The 22,850-nt window shown below is 41.7% G+C and overlaps 1 protein-coding gene across 1 annotated transcript in view; it reads left to right on the top strand.

Annotated features, from left to right (window-relative positions):
- Positions 1–22,350, top strand: part of RSU1 (Ras suppressor protein 1) — a 113,115-nt gene extending 90,765 nt beyond the window's left edge. Inside the window, exon 9 of the mRNA XM_042802044.1 lies at positions 21,877–22,350. Coding sequence (XP_042657978.1) covers positions 21,877–21,979 — 103 coding nt within the window. The 3' untranslated portion in view covers positions 21,980–22,350. The remainder of the gene's footprint in view (positions 1–21,876) is intronic.
- The last annotated feature ends 500 nt before the right edge of the window (positions 22,351–22,850 follow it).

Raw genomic sequence — 22,850 nt, 5'->3', positions numbered from 1 at the left:
CACATTATAGGAGATTCCCTCTGTGTAATGTGTGTCCATCTGCTGAGGAAAATACTAAGAAGAGTCATTCAATTGCCTACTTAAATGCCTCAGAACAGAGTAACTCCTATTCAAATCCAACCACCTGAGAGGCAAAAAGGGACCACAGATGGAAAAATGAATATCCTGTATGAAAAAAAAGAAGTGATCAAATGATGAGAAATAAGAAAAGGACAGAAGAAAGCGTGAGAGTGGTACAGGAGGAAGACCAGTAAGAAAGCGAAGGCTGACGAGCTGGAAAGGGAGGAGAAATGGGAAGAGCCAAGGTTCTCGACAGGGAAGATAAATGAGGAGAATCAGCTGATTAGGAAGAGGGAAGAGATAGGGAAGAAGTGCAGCAATAGCAGGAAAATGGAGAATTTACTAAAAGCAGAAATCAAGGACACCAAATAATCAAAGAGTAGGATGTAAAAGCATATTGGCTGCCTTTTTCTCCCATTAGCAATCAGTAGGTGGGATAGAGGGATGATGGACAAATGTCAAAGGCACAACCAGCTTGTATTTTCTTGTTTGTCCTCTTCCTAGCACTTTGGGTTTCGTCTGTGATTTTGGTTCACTATGTTTATTTTGGGTAGATAGCACCTCCTTTAATACCACCATATTTCTAAACTCTGTGACTACTTTGAATTACTTGTATCATACTATTTTGGGATCACAGCCTGAGCTAACCGGCTTTAAAATGATTCTGATCCATTTTGGATTGTCTCTTTTCCACGTGCTTCTGGAAAAGTGCAAATTTCAGTACACCCCCTCCCCCTTTAATACAATAGCTAGCAAACACTTTGACTTGATTGCTCAAACATATGAGGGGTGCAGAGCCTTCAGTGTGCCAAGTACGGTGGTGGGTAATCTTAATCATCTGCCTGTCCATAGGGTGGTGAGGTGGCTCCAGAAGATGTACAGAGCTCCCAGGATCCAGATGCTGGCCTAGGTGCATGAGTGCGTGCAGGGATGCCAAACCCTTGGCCGTGCTGTGGCCCACACTTCCATTTGCCAGCTAGCAAAGGTTAGGAGCTAGCAAATGGAAGGAGCATAAAAGAGCAGAGCTTCTTGAGTGGTAAATCCGTGGTACATTTTTGTTCTCCAGAGGAGAGTGGATCAGGGAGCGTGTCCTGCCCTTTTCTTTGGGCAATTTCCTTACAGCAATGGTTCATGCGTTGTTAACACTTTACAGGATAATGGGTAGGTTGTTAACTAATAGTGGTTTTCAGCCCCTAACATGTAGGCCATAACAATAAGAATACATTCTATTTCAAAGGGTGTCTTTTTTAAAAGGAAAAAATGACTTTTTTTGCTGAATTCAGGAGGTGGGAGTTAGGCAGCACTTAATGTATTGAATGCAGCGAGAGAAAATTTGAGCATAAGGTACAGAGACATGTAGGTTGGGTTTGGATGAACACATTTGTATGTGGAAAATTATATACTGCCTCAACGAAAATGACTTTTTCCTTCTGAAAGAAAATGTTTTTTTCTCTCATGTATTGAGAGAAGTTAGATATCTCCCATTGTAGCATGTGTAGTTTCTATCCCCATACACATTAACAGTAGTACTATTAAACTGATTTTTGCAAAAATTATGGAAAGCTCCTTCAAAAAAGTGTCTTTCTTCCTTCAATCTGTTTTAATCTTGAAGCTGTGAACCCCTGTCCTGTCCTTCATTGTTCTAGCAGAATTAAAAAATTGACCACAAGTGTATTCCCCCTCCTAACTAAAAATAATTTCTAAAATTAAAAAAAAAAAAAAAAAAAATTCAGAAAGGCTGTGAGAATATCTGATCTGAAGTTGCCAGTACTGAAATAATATTTCAAGAATATAGTAAAAAATCAGAACAGAATCAAGCTAACTGAAATCTTGTTGTTTCTCCCTGGCCAGGATTAATAAAAATACAGAATGGGTGTAATGTGAGGAATAATAACATATAGTCACAGCCCGATTAAACAAAATAGCAAGTAAGGAAGATGTATGCTGGAAAAAATCTAGATCAAAGGAAAGCCCTGTTATTTTGTCCTTCCCTCACTCTTTTTATTTTGGCTATCTACAGCTGATCTTCAATGTCTTCACTTAGCAGGGACAGCTTTTAAAAGGGAAAACTGCTCACAAAAAATTTTAAGATTTTTAAGAGAAGGTCCTCAATCTGCCTACAGTTTACTTAGAGATACTCACACAATGTGCTCTGTGTTTGGTTTTGATTTTGGCTCTTTTAACTAGCCCAGAGTGGGACCACATCTGGGGCAGCCGTGGGTTTGTGACACAGGGCAGTGGAACTATGTCAAAGATGTGGGGGCATCAGCAGGGAGTAAAACTCAGTTTTTAGAAACATTGCATGGGGAAAAGAGGCAATTCTTAAAACAGCTTAGATAAATGAGTGCAGAGCGAGCCCCGAGTCGGCTGGTGCTGTTTGCAGGATGATGGGCGTTGCCATAGTGACTGAGAAAGCGGGGAACAGAGGAGTTTTGAGGAGAATGTCAGCTGGGGCTTCAGCAATGCTAACTTAGCGTGTGACATCTGCCAGAGAGCCCTGTTAGGGAGATGGGCAGTAATGTGCTATGAGTGCACAAAAGCACCGAGGTCACCTGGCATCTGCTAGCGAGTGACTGAAGCCGTGGCTTGGACGGCTGGGGAGGTGGTGGAAGTAAATTCACCTTGTGTTCACATAAGGCAGGTTATTCCCAAGTTACCTATTGGCACATTTCCTGACAGGGTAATTGCTTCTGCTTCCTCCCCCGTTCCTGAAAATATTGGGTTTAATTCTAACAGTGACTGCTGTGGAGAGAATTCCCAGGTCCTCTGTGCTTCAAGAGCACCACTCGGGCCCCAGAGGCAGCACGGGCTCTCCTGTGCTGGCTGCCTAGTTCTCCTGGCAAATGAAAAAAACTATGAAGGGTAGCCATGGGCTGACCTCTTCCTTGTGCTTCAGCAGTATTTTCTGTGCTTTCTGTAGTTTTTTTCTCTTGATTCAGGGAAAATGTAGTTGACATCTATGGCTGGCTTGTGTTAGGGGGACAGATTAGGAGGATGAGTTACCTGCATGAGTCTCTTCACTGGAGTCCTGAATCTGCACTGTTAGGACGTAACATGGATCTTCAAAGCCAGACGCTGAGTGATGCTTGTAGGCAGCTCACTGAACCTAGTGCTTATCCCTCGAGGCTGGGGACCCACACGCTCTCTTCATGGAGCTGCAAATTTCTCACGAAGTATGAGGCCAACCATTGTGTTTGGAGCCAGGTGGCTTCTCTCTCCAAGCAGATAGTTTGAGCTGTATTGTGTCTATACTTCACAGTAAGTCACTATCCAGGATTTGCACTAAAAAACTAATTTTTGCTTAAATAAGAATTATTGTCTTTTACTAAATACATGAAGCCCATCAAGTGGGTACAGTACTAAAGATGTCGAGTGAATGAATCATGGGCAGGAAGGAGAGTCAGGACAGAGTTTGCCTCCATAGCATGGAATCAGAATCTGGACAAGGCTAAGAACTGCTCAAAATCAAGATATATGACCACTCTGATACAAAGTAAATAGCATTTTTAAAATTAATGTCCTTGGTATTGGTTATGTTAATACTTCCCTTTTGCAACATTTATTTTTTCATTAACAGAGCTAATGTGACCAAGAGATGGATGTGAAGAAGTGACAAGCACCATGTATGTTTAAATGGGAAAGGGTCTGCTGCAGTCTGTGCTCATGCTGAACGTGCTTAATCTTGAATTAATGGTACTGAAAAACACAGACTAAGGAGAACTTGCACAGCATTTGGGGGATATGTTCCTTGTATCAGTCAAGGACCCCCCATGTTCTGCTGCTCAATACCATAAGAGCTCCTTGAATTCACAAGGTCTGAATGCTCATCTATTCCTTCATTCACTCCATGCTCCCTTTCTTCACCAGTGAGAGTTGCCTGTGTGTTTCTTGCAATATACTGGTGTTGTCTTCTTTTTTCCATGCCAAGGTCAGCTGCTTTTCCATACATGAAGTTTTGTGTGTCTGTCCTCATAGCTCTTCCTTCCTCTCTTCCATCCTTTTCCTAGCTCTTACTTTCTTCCCATCCCTGAGCCAATACGTTCTGGGTGTCAGCATTCCTAAACTGTACTGGGAGCAAGCACTGCAAGGATATGGAAGGAAAGGGGGGGATCCTTAATGCTGGTAAAGAAGATGGAAGCCATCTACTGAGTCTTTGATCTGTGGGCCATTACCCACAGATCTGGATGGCTGAAACAGCTGCATCTGCTAACTAACCACAAGTAGTCACAAACCCTGTGCATATATATTTACCTTTCCACTTTCATTTTCTTGTTATCACCAAAATCAGCATGTCATTGCCCATTGCCTAGAACATTCCCTGCAATGTTGGAATTCAAAAAATAATCCAGCATCCTGAAATTATCTTGTTACAGACAAACACACAGAGAAATGCCACTCAACCAACAATCATAACATCCGGGAATGAAAACCACCCTAGTGTATGCTTTGGTCATCAGTCCATCAGCACAGTTGGTTCTTCCAGGCTACACTGAATATCTGCCAGTGTTCTTACAAATCTGTTCTACAGACTGATCTAACACCTCCTTGGCGGGAGATCCTGGCTGGCCCTTATTCTGTGAGTCTCCCTTCCATTGTGCTGGTTCCTCACCACTCTTTGTGTCAGCTTTGCATGGGCTTGTGCGGTTTGAGTGACAACAAAGCTTTCTCCACAGCAGGTATGCATGTTCCTCAGTGTAGTTATGCCTTCTGATTTATACCATCTTTTTGTTTGGGTTTTTGAATTACAAAACTGGATTGATCTATTTTCTTTCCTTTACTTTTTAGCTTTGTCTAAGGTTTCCCATGCCTCCATCACATTAAATCTGGTAACCAGACAACTGTATAGTCATGTTAACTTGCTTACCTGACAGAAGGCATGCACCTCGAAAATAAACATTTTCTAGAGCAGTGTAATTATAGTGCTCGAAAGCTGTTTGATCAAACTATACCCTGAGCACTAGACCAGGTGAAGAAGTGAAGTCAGTGTGCCTTTAGCTTTGATTGCTGGAGTTTGGCTAAGTTTATTTTGAATTTACAGTGTGGTTTTGTTTGTTTAGGTTATTTTATAAAAGGGCATATTTGTTTTTTGTTAGGCAGGAAATTAATAAAGGAAAAGGAAAGTTTCTTGAAAGAAATAAGTGATTCTGGATTTTGTTTCTTTCAATTTTCATTGTAAAGTACCTCAGAAACTCTAGTTGGGAAGTTAACATAGAGGATAAGAAATACTTTAGTATAGTAGTGTTTAACTTTTGAATTATTTTTCATTATTAAAAAGATACGTGACATATATTTCAGATTGGAGTTCAGTCTTGATCCAGTTTGCTTGCTGTGATACAAGCTGCAGTCCACTGATGCCCCAAAGAGATTCATAGAGAGCAGTAGTTCACCATAGTATAATTTCTCAAAGATAAATTATGCAGCAGTAAAGACAACTTCATAAACTTTATTGTGTTGCTTTAGTAGCAGTGCTTTTTAGGTACTACCAGGAAGGCAAATGCAACGCTAAGGCCTTCCCCAAGGTTTATTAAACTGTCTTAGAAGCTGACAGTGTAATTTTGTTTTCTTTCTAGGGTATTTTTCTGAGCTCAGTAGTGAGAGGGTGGAGGAGGAGGAGGGTTCTTTTTTTCTTTATGGTTGGTTAATCTTTCTGACTTTCTACTTACACTAGCATGTAAAAGAATCATACGATAAGAAAAAAATTATACTCTCTATATTTGATTGACTCAAACACATGTAGCTTTTTATAGGCTTGCCATTTTTCTTCAATAGCATGCACATTTGTCATAGTTTAAAAATTATCTAGAAATAGTACAGTTGCGGTTCTTAAAATTGTGTGCAGCTATGAGCAATATCTACTATCTACATTTTCCATATGTTGAGACAATGTTCTAGTTCTCTGTGTATAGTAAAAAAATTATCAGTGATTAACAGTCAAATCAAGTAGATCTGTATCTTAACTGAATACTGAAAAAATCAGGATCAAAGTACTTTATATTTGTATTCAAAATAATTTTAGGACAAAATGTTCTTCAGGTCCTTATGTGGTAACCCCGAAAGGTCTTTCTGGCCTTTGCAAAGTGTACTAGTATGCAATATTGGCACCAGAGCATTTATTGTTGTTTGCCTTTAATTGATAAATTTTTTCATAAGAATTTCAGAAGATCTTTCAGCAGCTATCATTTTTACTATTTATCTCTGGGTTTCATTTTAGGAAGAATGTAAGAATGTTGAACTGTTGCTATTCTAGCTGATGTTGCAGTCTCTTCGGAGACGTAGTTCAGACTGCAAGTTGTAAGACTGAAAGACTTAAAGAAAGATAAGGGGTAGAGTTTATGTCTCCACTGCCCAGGCAGGTGTATCTTTTACAGCACAATAGCTGTTCTCCTGTAAAATCCAAGGCACAGGGGGGTTTTTGCCACAATATCTCTGGGTGGGTTGAGTTCTAGGGAACTGCCTAGCTACATCATGGTAAATACAGCTTTGTCACCATGAAGGTGTTAGGGAGAGGGAGCAAACAAAAGCTACTTCTCTTGCAGTAAAAATCTCAATTTGACAGTTAAGTATAGCCAGTAAGAGCACTCATACCTACCCTTTGAGTCATATTTTAACTCCCACTGCCTTAGAAAAGACCTAACAGGTGAGCATCAAGAAATCAAGCACAATCTCAAGAATGTAAGCACAGTCGTTGCAAAAGGGACCAGATATTCCCCCTATATTGGAGCAGCCTTGTGGATCTCAAACCTCATTAATTCCTTTTCTTCTGAGTCCTGTTTTCTAGAGCATGTGCTAATCAAGTGGGTAAGCTGCCTGGAAACACCATTAGAAAATAACCTGTCCACAGTGCAGTTGTTCAGCTGCGGATGCATCTATTCTGTATCTGAAGTTGTGCTCTGAAAGCATCTGTTGGTCAGCTTGGAGCACTGAGCAGTGAGCTGACAGTAGCTGGGTGTTTCAGTGAAAATACAGCACTGTCTCACCGATGGATACTGGGATATATATTTCCTGAGATGAGACTGAGGGAAGCAAGCCGTCTTCTCTGTATGCCCTCGCTTTGGCACCAGGCAGCTTTCTGACTTTTGGGACTCAAGTGTTTAATCTACATGAGCCTCTCTCTACTGATGTTGCTCATTTTGTTTGTCAGTGAATAGGAGAAAGCAGCTGAAACCAGTGCCAAATTCTCCAGGGCCTGAGTATCTGCATACAACTGTTGTGTCTAGGCAGAGTTGGTATTTATAAGGGCTCTGGAGTGGTGAAGAAATGAGGCATCCTGTGTGAGGAAGATGTTTTAGGCCTTAAAGAGGGATTGATTTGTGGTTATTATTGCTGCCTTTGATCTGCCAACAGGGATCTGAAACTAATCCACCAGAGCAGCACAAGTCTGATATATAGTGCCAGATGGAGATGCCAGAATAGGTTACTCCTGCTGTCTTTGATGCTGCCTTATCATGAAATGATAAAACAGGTAGTACAAAGCAAAGCAAGCAAGGGTTAGCAGTGAGTGCTCTGCAGGAATGCTGCTGGCTGTGTGAAGTGACTGCCAGTTGTCAGAGCCACTGCAGGATCAATTAGCCATCGCCGCATTATCCTAACCCGATGAGAGGCTGGGGGACCCAACCACGCAGAGCAGTTGGTTGGTGTACAGAATTGAACATCACTGGGTACTTCCATGCTAAATTGAGGGAGTAGAAGATGCAGACTCCCTGTATTTCAGAAGTAATCCCATAAGCACAGATGCCCATAAAAGTGAAAAACAGTGTTTTGTATAAGGACTTCTATTCACCGTGAGTTCATACCCCACCTATGAAGTGTATCAAAAATTAATCTCATTTTGAAATGTTGTGTTGCGAGCAGTGAATATGGTCTAGCTGTTGAGATGTTAATGGGATTTTACCACTTCTGGTTTCATCGTGTTTAGAAATTAGAGCAATTTGGGGCTTAGTACAGCTATTAGTTCTCTATAGATGTCATGGTCATGTGAGTCAGCAAGCTCATTGCATAAGAGCTTTATATAGATGTTGGATCAATTGGCAGTGAGTTGCCAATAAATGTATCTCCTAGACACTGTGCAATTGACAGGCTAATGAAGTGCTTTCTCAGTGACAGACAGCTGTTGACAAATGTTTTGCCACTTTGCTTTTTCCACTCCTGCATTCCTCATAAATCTGCTCCATGCCTCAAGCTTGGGGAATACTAGAGTGGCTTCTCAGTAAGGGGGTGCCTGTTGGCTACCTTGTGTGTATAGGTTGGGATTTGGCAAACATGATAGTAGCCTGTGTGTTGAGGAACCAAAAAATAAGGACAGTAGTCCAAGGACCATGTTTGCCCTCCCTGCAATGTGTTTTCCAACATGTTGCTAAGAAGAGTCAGAGTAGTTGTGCTGAAGTTTATTCTTCAAGTCTGCAGCTTGGGGTTTGGTTCCCTGTTGTTGCACTCTTTCTGCCTTCATTGCTACCATGGCACCTAGACTGATTCAGTGCACGTGGTTTCATTTCCATGTTACTTTTCCTCTAGCCCAGAAGCAGGTGGAACTACTGGTTTATTTTGCATCACTCTTGAAGGCTCCCGGGGGTGCCTTTTGCAAATGTCTAATGATCGAGTAAACTGGTTCTTGTCCTTTTAAGTAAGAGTTCCATATTTGTTCCTCTAACTCATGAGCGTACGTAAGCACCAACAATTCAGGATGAGTGCTGCCTACCTATGGCAAAAAGATGTTCCACAAAACTGGATCATACTGGTATGTATAATCCCACCTTCCTTGTAAGAGAAACTATTTTGGTTACTGCGTGCATTAAGAAGCTTACAGAATGACTCATTGGCCCTAGCTATTACTAGCACTTGATGAGAAGACATGATTTTCACTCCAGTGTTCATAGCCAGCCTAGATGTTCATATGTTTGCTTCATTGTTTGGGCCCTGTGAGCTGTACTGCAAGTGCAGTTTGCCTGTTTGCTTGCATGAACAATAATGGCCCTGTGTAGATGATTTGAATAACAAAGAACGTGCTGTTTGATTAATATCGTAAGGCCATGTTTGTTTTTGCAGTTTCCAAGATATGCCTCAGTTGCCAACACTAATTACAATACAAATTATTATGAAACCACTATTGTTATACTTAAATAATCTAGAGGTCTTTGCACTTCCCAAGTCACTCTGCTCAGGAGAGAGCTAAAATAATAAATGTAGGTGATTTCCAAGAAGACAGTGATGAGACCTGTCTTATGGAATAGCCTGTGCTGCACTGTGTGCACTTGTGGATTTTCAGTTGTCAGGAATATAGTGCATGACATTTAAGGCCAAACCTTGTACCCACTGAAATCAGAAGCAAAACTTGTATTGATTTTGCTGAAATCAAAATCAGACCGACACTATGTTGCCATTTCATCTTGACAGACATCACTGGAGAGGAAGGCCTTTCAAAAGACTCTGTGTTCTTCACACTATGGACACTGAAGGACACTGAAAGCAACTTGGGAAATCATGTGGCTTGGCTGACATCAGAAGTCACTGATGTCAGTGTAACTGCTGTTTTCCAAAGGAGTGGTCAGCTTCTTGATTTGCAAGAGGCAAGAAAGCCAGTGTAAAAATCTGCAATGGAGCAGGGACAAGGATTCACATAGCAAGTGAGACTTCTTGTCTCACCTAGCTCATCCAGCACTATGGAATGCAAATCTGGGAAAAACACTGCTGTCAGGAAAACATAAGGTCTTAGTGGCATGAAAAAATATTACATGATTTTCCTGTTGTTTCAGAACCACCTCCAACTGTAGGCAAATTTGTTTTACAAAACAGGGCTTTAATAAAGAGGACAAGCTAAAAAAGAAATGGTAAATTGTCAAACAAATGTTGATGTCTTGTGTTACCTCAGGAGCGGGTTCAGTTTGCTGACTGCTCAGTTTCAGTGTGGTCTGAGTAATGAAGAGCTGACTAGTGAGCCTAGTTTGGTGTAATTCCCTGAGTACTCTTGAACCCAGAAAGACTGTAATGAAAAATAATAGAGAGGTAGCTTGGGGCTTAACTTATGATCTCTGCTCATTACCGTAAGCGACATTTTCATTGCAGTGTTACCATAAAGATTATTGGCTGCCACATAACATAGGTCTCTCCTGAAAAGATTCTGGAACAGCTTTGTTGGCACAGTAAAAGCCATGGAAAAATGCCAAAGATTTGCTTAAAACCAAGTAATTGTTTGCCAAATATGAATGGTGTGATGCTTTGTTCAAAACTGGCTGGAAGATGGGGTGAATAGCCTGTATCATTTTATTACATGGTATTTGTATGACCATCTTTGGTCTTCTGCAGTAGATGTTTATAGCTGGAAAACCATTGTATTGATATTTTTTTCTTCCATAATGACGTACTTGATCTCTGGCTTTCAAAATTCCAGCATTTTAACATGAATAGTGATGATTTTGAAATTAGCTTTGAATCTCCTTGCTCTTTGCATGTATGTAGACGTGTCTGAGCTCAACTCATCAAAGTGTCTGGAAGATTGACATAATTGGTGTGTTTGTGCCAATGTTGCCCAGGGGACAGTTGAAAGGGATATATTTGGCATCTGGAAAGAGATTTCATGAGGAAGATGGCAAAATTCAATATTTGCATTGACCTGTTATACATGCTCAGAAATTCAATCCAAGAAGGTTCCCCTGGAACAGCCTCTCTGAAAAGTATATCCAACATGAGTCAAACAAAGCTGGCTCAGGTGACTGAGTGAAATTGGATTGGCTGTGATGTGTAGCACTTCAGATGTTGTCCTTTGTGTCAAAAAGGTGAAGTGAGTTTCCTCATTTCTTCACCTATTTTCTGGTAGCGGTTTGAAGCAGCTAAAGCCAGTGGGCTGGAGGAGCCAGGGGATTCTTCCACCAATGGCAGTGAGCAGCTGCTCCATACCCCTGTTCCCTTGCCCTGCCAGCAGCGAGGCTAACCACAAATTCAGAACATGTATATATATATGTATATACACATGGCCAGCCATGAACAGATTAGCATGGTGGGAGGACAGATGGCCACATAAACACAGAGGGGACAAACAACAGCCAGACTGCATTTCTAGGTATCAGCGCTCAGGGAAAACCCTATGTCAGGAATCCCTCGCGTACCTGGCTCCCAAATCTTGATGTTTCAAGAATCAGGCTCCCAGACCCAATCTTACCAGCCTACAGACCCTCAGCTTCCCTGGGACCTGGTCCCAGACCCTTGATCTCTCCAGTATCCAGGACTCAGTCCATCCTAGTGACCAGCTAGTCTGGCTTGAACTTTGCTGATGAGTCCTGCGTGCATGCTGTCAGAACAGAGAACACATTCAGAAAACATCTAGAAACAGGGTTTAGGTAGGACAAAGTGGAGCTGATTTGGCACAGAGCTTAGCCAAACTGCTTGCACGCTGTTGGCCTCATTTATTCCCCACCTGATCCTCTCTCCATTTTTCTGCACTTGTTCTCTGCCATTCATCTTGATCCCTCCCTTCCACTCTCTTGGTCCCTCCCCTAAACATCTCGTAAATCCCGTATAATCCTTAAATACTTTTGTTCAGTTCCAAGACTCCCCCTAAGCATTCCACAGTAAGTCCTGTGCCCCCTTTACACAGTGGTCCCCAGAGATTGCACAGCCTTCCAGAAAGCTTCTTGTGTTGGATCATGCAAGTGGTTTGTGCGGCAGGACTGGGACTTAGTGCTTCAACTTTGAGAGTCTCAGGAGTGGTGATTCAGGGGTGTTAGGTTGGTTGAGTTCCCCACTATGTCACCGTGTCCCTCATCACTGGTTGGTCTTCATGTCTAGTTTGAAGAGCCGTTAGGCAGCCAGCCCTGCAGCTGGTAGGGATGCCGAAGGTAGATGCCCTGCAAGGGGCATGTGAGCCAGCCCAGCAGAGCAGGGCACCCGTGTAAACCCTGCGTGTGGAGAACTGTGGTCCCCTGAATGTTCTCCCTACTGCTGCCAGTGACATCGGTCATCCCCAGTGTGCAGCAGAGCAGGCTCAGATTAACTCAGACACTTCAGTTTTGCTTAAAAAAAAAAAAAAAGAGAGAAAAAAAGAGACTCTGCGTATCAGTATTTACCCAGCGTCGCTTCTATACATTTTATTGGTACACTTTGTCTAGTTACTGGAAAAGAAATGCATACCTGCCAGACGTAGAACAACTTAAAGAAAGTTCCTTGGCTTGCACTTAGCTATTTTTACCCTCTGTTTTCCTTCTTTTTAATGTTAATTAGGTGCACAGCAAAATGCATGTAGTAAATCAATAATAAAGATTATGTAAGGGGATTTATCTGAGCAGCAAGCCCCTTAGTACAGCATTGAAAAAGGGAAAATGAGCACTGGTTTACTTAAGCCCAAAGGACTCCATGTGGACAACAACATTAAAATGACATAAGAATGAAGAAGACTGTGTTTGGCTGCCACCAGGAAGGTGTCTGTGCTGCGTGCCAGTATGTTTTCTGCACCGCGTTCCCTGCCTGTCCGGGGTAGTTTGCGAGCAGGCAGGTGGCCCTGAATATGGCCCAAATAACATGGTTTGGTATAATGGAACAAACTGTTGATTGATCTATTGCATGCTCATGGAATTACAAATACGTAAAGACAAGGTATCTTCAGTACAGATGTCTTCAGTAAACAGAACACACTTCTTTCTCACTTGAATAGTCTTTTTTTTTCTTGCTGGTGCATTTTTCTCTGGAGCCACCTGTGCTGGCTTCTGCTAAAGAAGCCAAGCCTGTTTGTGAAGATTCTGCAGCTCTTAATTCCTTTTGCTTCATTAGGTGGAGGATGTCATTTGTTCTAGGGGATACCTCAGCCCTCAGGGTTTACAGCTGATGCCTGTATCAGGCACTAAATTGTTTTTCCTGGTCATACATAAGTGGGAAAGCACCATTTGATCTGTGAAAACAAGGGGACAAATATTCCACTGCCATCTGTGGGATTTCTCAGCTGTGAGGACTTCAGGTCTGACCTTTGAGGTTTCTCCATGCCTGGGGTGGATCCAGGGACTGCTCTGCACTTGTAGGCTGAACCACTCACCGATCCATTTAAAATGGAGTGTGAGAAGAGAAATCAGCCCTCCTGGATGCAACTGAAGATGAGTTCCAGGTGAGACATTCTTCATAATTGAGACAGTCTTGATAGGACTGTCCAGGTGCAGAAATGGATTGGTCTCTCCCTGGTCCTCTCAGGCTGCCATCTCATTATACTGGGCTAGCTGGGAGTTGTTTAATCAGCATAATAGATTCTCTAGATGAAATCTTAATTCACGTTTTTCTCTGTTATTAAAGAAATAAGCATAAGCACGTACTCTCTATTTTCATGACAGTTCCATGGAGGACCTCCTTGTGCGTGCCTGGCTTTGTAGCATGGCTGAGGTTTTCAGTGCTATGCTCCCCACATATTAGATAGGTCTAACTTTAAGAAAGCAGATGCTGACGTTCCATGAGCTTTCAAAACTCTCTCTGACAAAAGGTCTTTCAAGTTGGGTATGCAAAGTCATTAGCCAGTTTTGCAAATCTTGGCCCGTACATTTTCCTTTAAAAAAGGCTTCTTTTTTTGCTAGGTTTCTATGAGCTTCCAGCTGTGCTCCCCTCACAAGCCTCACATTTAAAGTACTTGCTTCAAAAGGCTGCTAGCCTCAGAGAATATAAGGAGAAGGCCTTCTTTTATTACTGTATATTAATTAAAGAAGTGTCTAACACCTACTTGGAATTCCTTTCTGGAAAAAAAAAAAATAGTTCTTCTTAACATGCATGATGGTGAGTTCAAAGAATCAGTGATTAAATTAACCAATTTAAGAACGGACATGTCTGGCAGAATTAAAGTTATCCAGCAATTGCCAGCCCAATAGGAGAGCAGGTCTTTGTAAATCAAAGTTACCTTGGCTCAAATCTCCTCATACAGACACGTCTCCCCTGAGGTGTCTCCAGCTGGACTGTATTGCCTTTACAACTGCTGAGCCGTCACAGCAGGACTGATGATGGTACTGTGAGGAGCACCACAGGGAGCTCCTGTGCTCAGGCCAGGAGTCCATCTGGTCAGGGTCCATCTCTGGCAGTAACCTGTAGGGAAGGAGGGTGGGAGACATGGCACATAGAGGTTGAGTCTTTCTCTTCTTCAGGTATATATCACAGCAAATGTAGAGGGGGGAGGCTGGGGTTGAGGGATCCAGCAGAGGTGATCCCTACGGGGAACTGAATGGTGAAGTGTCCAGTAGGAGATGCATGGGATAGATGGGCTTATTTTGGAGGATGAACATTCTACACAGTCACTGAGACAGTGAGCTCTGGGCCAATTTTGACAGAATACTTTTTTTTTTATTTGCTGATGGAGATTTGGAGTGTTTTTAGGCAGGAATTTGCAGTAAGTCAACTTTGGGCTGTATGACTCAGCAGAGTCTGTAATGTAAGGTAGCTAACAGCTTGTGAGAGCGTGCAAAGTGGGAACAGAAAGGGAGTGGTTGCTTTGGGTAGACTTCATCTAGCATTTAAAAATATCTAAACGTGAATGTCTACATGTCAGCTAGCTGCCCACTGTCCACTGTAGTTGGTGACAATCCGTAACAGAGTATAGCAACTAAGCATCTCACAGTAGACACTTGTATTTAGTCACCAAAAAAACCTCTCTACTCCACTGGCTTCATTATCCAGATCTCCACTGACTGCAACATGGGTTTGAGTACCTAGCTTTCCACCTGTACTGAATCCTATCCTCCTTACCTAATTTGGGCTCCAAAAAAATGAAACTAACTACAAAAAAGAGATAAACCAAGATGGGGAGAGGTGATCAATTCCCCCGTGGAGTGCCTCTGTGAAGACCTCAGAAAGCACTTGAGGGAATTAGGAATTTCTGGTGATGCAGAAAGTCTCTCTGAAAGGTGAAGAGCAGGATTTGGGGGCATTAGGAAGGGTGATGCCAGGGCAAAGTCTGCAGGAACCTTGGGTTATGAAGATTATTGGGGCAGGTGGAAGGAATGGAAAAGTATTTCAGGTTGTTACACTTTGGGAGTATCTTAGGGCTGTGCTCTGGAGTGTGGAGATTTGGGGCAGTCTGAAGTATTAGGCATACCAGAGTGTGAGTAGGCAATAGATGAAGACAAACTTACAGACTTAAAAATACTGGAGCAGTTTTACAGCACATTAAGAGCTGCAGGTTTGGTAGCCCAGAGGCTCTTGCAGCATAGCAGGCATGCAGCACCACCAGCGCCTGCCCCCCTCCAACCAGCCAGGGCTGCCTCCGTTTTGGAGCGTGAGGAGTGAGCTGGTACACAGACAGATGATAGGCTAAAGCTGAGTTTTTTGAAGAAACTTGCAGAGAGCCTCAGATGATGAACATCTCTGACACTGCTGCCATCTGCTCTCAAAGCACTCGCAAACAAGGGGCAAAAAATTAGATAAATAAAATGAGTCGCTCTTGTCTGTGCTCCTTATTAAGAATCCTAAAACTGCAGCTTGCCATCGAGTGTGCAAGGAAACCAAATATTCATTTTACTTACCCATGCAATGTTCCTCTTAATTTAAATCATCTGACTTGTGTCACAGAGAAGAAAAATAAATTATAGATAAACTACCAAAATTATATATTTGCAAAGTAATTTTAACCCCCAGTACTTTCTCTCACTCATTAATTATTGGCAAATTAAACCCCAGTATCTCTCCACTTCCTGGGAGAGGTAGTTTGAGGTGATGTGTTAGCAGTTCATACAGGAGAAAAGGCCAGTCTCAGTCACTCAGAGGGAATACCATAAGCTAGCTGTGCAAAAACTGTCAAGGCAAACGCATCTTGCAGTAAGTGCTTGAGAGTTGTAACTAATACAGGCTAGCCAGCATGTATCAGTCATGCAAGTGCTTATTTCAGCTTTGGGTGTCTAGTGGTACCCCCACTGATTCTGCCTTTCCCCTCTCCTGCTTCAGCAGCTGGAGCTGGGGACTGTCCTACTGAGGTCACTGTAAATACCCACACTTGAAGCTGCATCTGAGCATTAAATATCTGTCTGAACCTGAGTCTGAGCTTTTGGAAAAGCTAACAGTGCTGGAATGTTTCACCTTTGTTTCTCAGATTACGGTGTATACCTGGAGGTAGCATCTCTCCAGAATCATATTTAACCGTGCACATCCTTTTCATGCTGCATGCTCACCCTGGAGGTCTATTACAGACATAAAGTGTGAGCAATGTATTTCTTATGGCTCATTCTTGAAATCCTCTTTCAAAATGCTTAAACTCAAGAAAATCAATGTGTGCATCAAACAGTTTAGTTCACTAGCTTACACAAATTCACTCTTTTCATCTCTGGGAGCATGTAGCCTTCAGCTAGTGAGTATTTTGTTGTACAAGAAAGAAAAATTGTAAGCAATTGTGCTAAAGGGGGTGTTTGAAAATAGCTCTTTTGAACTTCATGAATTCTAACTATGGTTCTTTTTTAAATTCAGATATTTTGGTAGCAAGACTGTATGCTTTCAAGTTACAAGACTCCATGCAACATTTAGCAATTTGTAGTTTAATTTAGAAGGATCACCTACTTTCCTAAATGCTTAAGTAATGTGGCAGGCTGTGGTTATTGATTCTCTCTGAATTTATTACAAGAAAGCTGTATTCACTCTTTTCTCTTGGGAATGCCCCTCCTGAACTGCATGCTTGCTAGTGACAGCTTAGACCCCTGATACATAACCAAAGACCTTGCCTAATATCCTTGCAACTGCTCAGGGAATTTTTATTAAGTAAAAGCATCATTAAAGTAGACAGAATGATGAAGTTTAATGAGCATCTTTCTCACTTGATATTGTTAGTTTTGCTGCAGCAGCCATAGTGCTCTCATTTGTTACTTCCAGTGGGGCAGACAGAGAATGCAGGGAGATTTTGTTTATGTTTATATTTGCATACAAAAAAACATTTATGTTCATGAGAGATACTTGCTTTGAAAAATATACAAGGAAAGAAAGCAACTGGAAATCTCTATGTGAGGGCTTTCTGCATTTTCAGTCTTGCTTTTAATCTCCCTTTTCACCCTAACAATGAGTAGGCTGCATGCAATACTGCAGCTGCTAAGTGTTCAAAGGTTCAGCAGTTTGTGAACTGTGGTGATAACAAATATCTTCTGACTGTTGCTGCAAACCACAGACATCTCAAACATTTATTTACGCTCCATATTTTATTACTTAGCTGAGGTTTTGGTCTGTGAGCTGTGTGCAGTGTCCTCCTCAGAGCTATACCAGCCCCATGAACAGGTGACGTTCCAAAATCCAAGTGTGAAGATGTTGCCGTCAATGTATTATCAGCACTTATCTCACAAATCTGCCCTGAAACAGTAGCCACAATCTGCCCCAATATTCCCTTGCCTGTTTATGGAAACCATCTGCCTTCACTAAGGGTCTAGTCATACAACCAGGTATGTCAGGGTGCCAACTCCTTGTACATTACCATCCATCAGCTGAGCTGCAGAACTGTCCATGTGTGTGTCTTAAGCCGACCTCTGCTGCCAAGGACGGTGTGCGAGTGTCTCTGCCTAACACATTTGACTTCACAGTGATGCCAGAGCAAGAGCATGTACACAGTACAGCTTGGCTGACAGACAGTGACATGCAACCTATGGTTCCTGTGGCTGTATCCTTCCAGTAGGTACCAAAATCATTATGGACTGTATATGTAAACTCCACTTCTATTACAGCCAAAGGGTTATAGGTTCTCATGTAATTCAGATAGTTACTTTCCCATGTGGAACAGCTCCATTAGGTTTTTTCTTTTTTTTTTTTTTTTTTTTCTTCTATTTTTTTTTTCTTGGGAGCTATGAAAGTGATGTCTGTTGTTGTGCCAGAAGTTCATTGAAAATTGTGAATTCTCTTTTCCCTAGTGTAACAGAAGGCAAATTCTGTCCCAGAGGCATTATCACAGTCATTATTGTATTTAAATGTTGTTTTGGCACCATATGTCTCCTCATATTTGATGTGTGCAAACACAAGAGAGAGTTCTTGTCTGTGAAGGCTTGTATAATCTAAAAACGTCTGATCCTTGCTCTTTGTGTAGCAAACTGCTGTGTTAGATTGTAAAGCACTTTTCTTCAACTGTGATAGCAATGTGCAGCTGAAACTTCCTTGAAATTTTGCCAGAGAAACCTAAGTAGATATATTTGATTTGTTTATTTCAAACCCAATAATTATTTTCCTGAATGAAACTTCAGTGTATGTGCCAGCAGAAGTGGTTGGACATGAGACTAAGTAAAAAGAATATAAAAGTACTACAGACGTCTTCAATTCATGCACATCTACTGCTACTAACATAGTATTTCCATGAGGTGGGGGGAATTGCTGGAGTACCAATAGCACTGAATATCATAAGGAGCAAATATAAAAGAAAAACTGCTACCAAAAATATTTACAGGTCAATTGGGATTTTTATTGCTTAACACATGCAGTGGCTGCGGGACCTCATTTTGCAATCAAAAGGCCTTGCCCAAGCAGACTTTACCAGAACTCTGAAGTTCATTCAAGATTGTCAATATTCAGTTTCTGCACTTCAAAAGCATCGGTGTAGTCAGTAGTATTCCCACCACACCCTTTTACTTCAGAAAAAGTTCACTAATCTGAGCTCTACCAGTTCACAAACTTGAACATTTGCACTGAGAAAGCAGGAAGTGAGGGGCACAATGAATGCCAAAAGTGTCATCTGAGAGGGAAATTCATACACAGTTTCCAAAGCAAAAAAGTGGAGCCTAAACCAACCTGAGCAAAAAAAGGGTATGTAACACCTGAAAAACACTAAATCTGTTACAGTCCTCTCTGGGTTAGCACTAACAGGGCAAAGGAGCTGTAGGGCAGCAGGAGGTGCAAGACAGGACAGTGACAGGGGACTTCTCTTCCCATCCGCTAAGTTTTTTTGTGCTCAGATGCAGTGGATCGGTGGATTCTCTGTTAATTCAGTGTTTAAAGTCCAAAATTGGGGCTTCCTTATTATATGAAAAAAACTCACATTCTACTCCAACATAGCACTATTTCTCTAGAGTCAAAAACCAACTTGAATGTTAATTTAGCATTTAACTAACTATTGATGTTCACAGATTTGAACATGCATTTTCACTTCTCTGTTGCTGACTTCTCCGAGTTACAGAATTATTGCTGACAGTAGTTCAAATGCTGTGCTGCATATCATTGAGAACAAGGTGCTGCTTGTTTCCTGAGTTTTTCTACCCTGGATTGGTTTCTGATAGGACAGCTTCCATGAATAACACTTCTGTGCTCTTCCACAATGATAGTATTACCTGATGCCAAAACATCTCCTTCCGTATCTTCCCTCCCTCAACTCACTTAACACCTTCCAAAACAGGACAGTTACTTAGGATGGATATTTGATTAGCACACATACTGTGTACTTGGATGAAATATAGCCTTGTGGAGTTCAGGCTGTATCTCATATGAAAAGGAAAATGTGTGTATTGTAGCTAATAGTAAGTATGCAGTTATCACGGAGGGTCAGGGCTCTCTGTGTTCATCAGGAAGTGGCATCTGATCCCTTTTTGACAGTAGGTGATAGCACACATAAAATTTCAGTAAGGTGAAGTAATGTCATAGTTTACAGTTGTATTTTCCTTGAGCAAGGCTGTTTTGGGTACAGTGCACCTTGACAGCAGCCTGCTTAGCAGCATGATGTAAAAATGCAGCTGCTGAGGACCTGAAAGCAAGCGCTGCCTTTCCACCCCCCACCCTATGAGAATCTCTAATCCCATTTTGCAATCCAGGAACCCCAGGGTTGAAGTATCTTCCAGATACAGCAAAATAAAGCTCAGAACAGGTAGGAGCTTTTAACCTCCTGATGTGGAATGGAACGGAACAGAACAGAATAGAACAGACTATTTCAGTTGGAAGGGAACTACAATGATCCCCTAGTCCAACTGCCTGAATTCAGGGCTGACCAAGTTAAAGCATGTTGTTAAGGGCGTTGTCCAAATGCCTCTTCAACAGACAGACTTGGGGCAACGACCACCTCTCTAGGAAGCCTATTCCAGCGTTTGACCACCCTCTCAGTAAAGAAATGCTCCCAAATGTCCAGCCTAAACTTCCCCAGGTGCAGCTCTGAACCATTCCCACACGTCCTGTCACTGGATACCAGGCAGGAGAGCTCAGCACCTCCGTCTCCACCTCCCCTCCTCAGGAATCTGGAGAGAGCAATGTCTTAGCTAAAATCTCTCTGTATATGACATAAATAGCCCTTCCATGGCTAGCACATAGCACAGTAATTCAGGAGTATTTCTGTCTGTTTCGATCCTTGTTTAATGTCTCCTGCATACAGTTGACTACGTAGTCCACCACGCCCTGTAGAAGGAGGGCCTGTCCTCTGCTGAAATTAGTTTCAGCCTGCAGAGCAGAAGAGGTCACTGCAAATAGTCGCTTTACCTCCGAGATACCCCCTCAGAGTGATATCCACCTCAGAACTGTGTATGTGTATGTATATATCATGCTTTCTGGATAAGCAACGTATTATGAGTAACTAAGTCAGTTCCAACATGACTAAGCAAAATAGCAAAAGGATCTGTACCTGGTCCTTGTTTGCAACAAGGGCTGGGCAGACATGCAAGCTCCACACACGGACTGCAGAGTGGGTGAGTGCATGCAGGGGTGTGTGTGATGGACCAGGGCAGCTCGCCTACAACAGCTGGGACCTTCTGCTTGCCCCAGACGCATGAAGATGCAGGACCTGGGTTCCGTGGCAACAGTGCTGGCGGCCACCCATCCAGATTTTTACACAACAGGAGGCAATTCTAGGAAGACTCAGAGTTTCTCAACCCCAAGCCCCTGGTCTGTCCTGTTTCTTGACAAAGGTGCAATGACACAGGGAAGGCTGTTAGGGGAACTGGTGCCATTATCTTCTTCAGTAGCAGAATTCCTATCAAGTGGTAGAAGTTAGTGTCCAACTTGATTTGCAGCAGCCTAGTACACGATTGGGGTGGACACTCACCAACATCAGACTGAAGTATTAGCAGGGGGACACCTTTCAGAGGGATTCCAGTATTGGTGTCAACACTGCCAGTGTTTATACAGCTGAATGAGTGGAAACAAAGCTCAACTCAGTTCCCTTCTAGATGCACTGGCACCCCTGCGAAGTACGTCTTCAAAAAGCACTCTCTGTCAATAAGGGAAGTTAAATTTGAGCTGTTTATTTTGGGTAGGTTTTTAATTTAGTTTAATCAGGATTACTCATAAATTATCTATTAATTACTATGTGATATTTAGCAAGATCCTCTCAGCCATGTAGTCTATTTAGCTTCGCTGTGAATGCTAGTCATCTTAATTGTAGGATACTTTGTCAACATTTAATCAGTCGCACTTACTAATGTGGCATTGATGTGTTGGTAGCTGTCCCAGTACTATCAATCATGTGTGAGCAGCAAAGGCAGCTGTGACACCATTGCTCTCTGTCACATTATCAAGCCCTTGGGTTTTCTGGTTAGGGATGATGCTCACTTTGCTCTAAGTGGGCACTCCATCTCTTCAGTTCAACCCAATTTTTGTCATTGTCGACTTGAATACACATCCTTGCAGCTTTCCAAGCCTTAATCCCATTACTACAGACTAAAGGTTGCTAGTTTCTGAAGGCCAAACTGATTGCTCCTTCACTGCTCCAAAGGCCAGCTCTTCTTGATGTTAGTCTCCTGATAAGTCATGAAAAACCTAATATTATGGACTGCAGCATGAGATCTATTAGAAAATTCAGTGTATTGAGGCAAAATAAATATAATGACCTTCCTTTTTTTATGTATAGTAACTAGATGTATTGTTTAACATGCTGCAGAGTAAAAGCCTGTGTTTAATGGTTGTATCACAAATAATCTTTGTCTCATTTCCTTACAGTCTTTATGGGAGACACATGCAGGCAAATCCTGAACCTCCAAAGAAGAACAATGACAAGTCAAAGAAGATCAGCCGTAAGCCTCTGGCAGCCAAGAACAAATAAGTCTCTGGCTTCTGCCTCTGTTTTTATAACTTTCACATTGCTTTTGCATGTGCCTACAATATTCCTATACATCTTCTTTTACTCATAAGAAAGCAGACACTAGAGGTAAAAGCAATTTACTATGTATACTGCTTTAGAAGATACTGCTTAAGGAATACAAAATTGCATATTCTCCTAATTATGGTCACATTTATGAAGCCGTTTAATATATCACTGTCAAACATATTTTAGCTTTTCTATTTATATGTATATTAATGTCCTCTCTTCACATATATCACATCCTGTTAATATTGGGGGGGTTGCACCTATATTACATGGTATTAAATTTCATATAATATTCCAAGTGATTTTAATAAAGGTCTTTATTTGTATTGTGTTTCAGTTTCTTTAATAGGGCTTCTGAATATCAAAATCCTTGAGGAATGTGTGTGTCCAGTTTTCTGCAATGTATTAACTTCTTATGTAGGAATGCGATAGGATTTTTTCTGATACAAGTTAGTTTCAATGTAAAGCATTCTGTTCAAGGAGTGAAAAATTTTAACCAGTTTCTATTTCTTTTTTACATTGATATGTCCTGCTTTTTTACCTTGAAGTTTTTTGAAATCAAGGAGTAGGGAAAGAGAGAGAGGAAAGAAAAAAAAAAAAAAAAAAAAAGTCTTTGTAAAGAGCTGCCAATTGCCAGCCTCAATTTGGGGAAAGAGAACTTTCTCATTGGAAGAAAATGGTATTTCTGCCAATTTTTTAAGTGATTTTTTTTTTTTAGGCAGAAAACCCAAATAATATATTTAATCTCTGCTGAAAGTGCTTGTATTGAAGAGCTGTTCCAAATGGCTTTTGAAAATGCCACAGGTTCTATATTTATCTGTACAAA

The sequence above is a fragment of the Tyto alba genome, unplaced genomic scaffold (assembly GCF_018691265.1).
Source record: "Tyto alba isolate M040663 unplaced genomic scaffold, T.alba_DEE_v4.0 Super-Scaffold_38, whole genome shotgun sequence".
NCBI lineage: Eukaryota > Metazoa > Chordata > Aves > Strigiformes > Tytonidae > Tyto > Tyto alba.
Note: the sequence above shows the minus strand (reverse complement) of the source record. Positions and strands in the feature narration are given on the sequence as shown.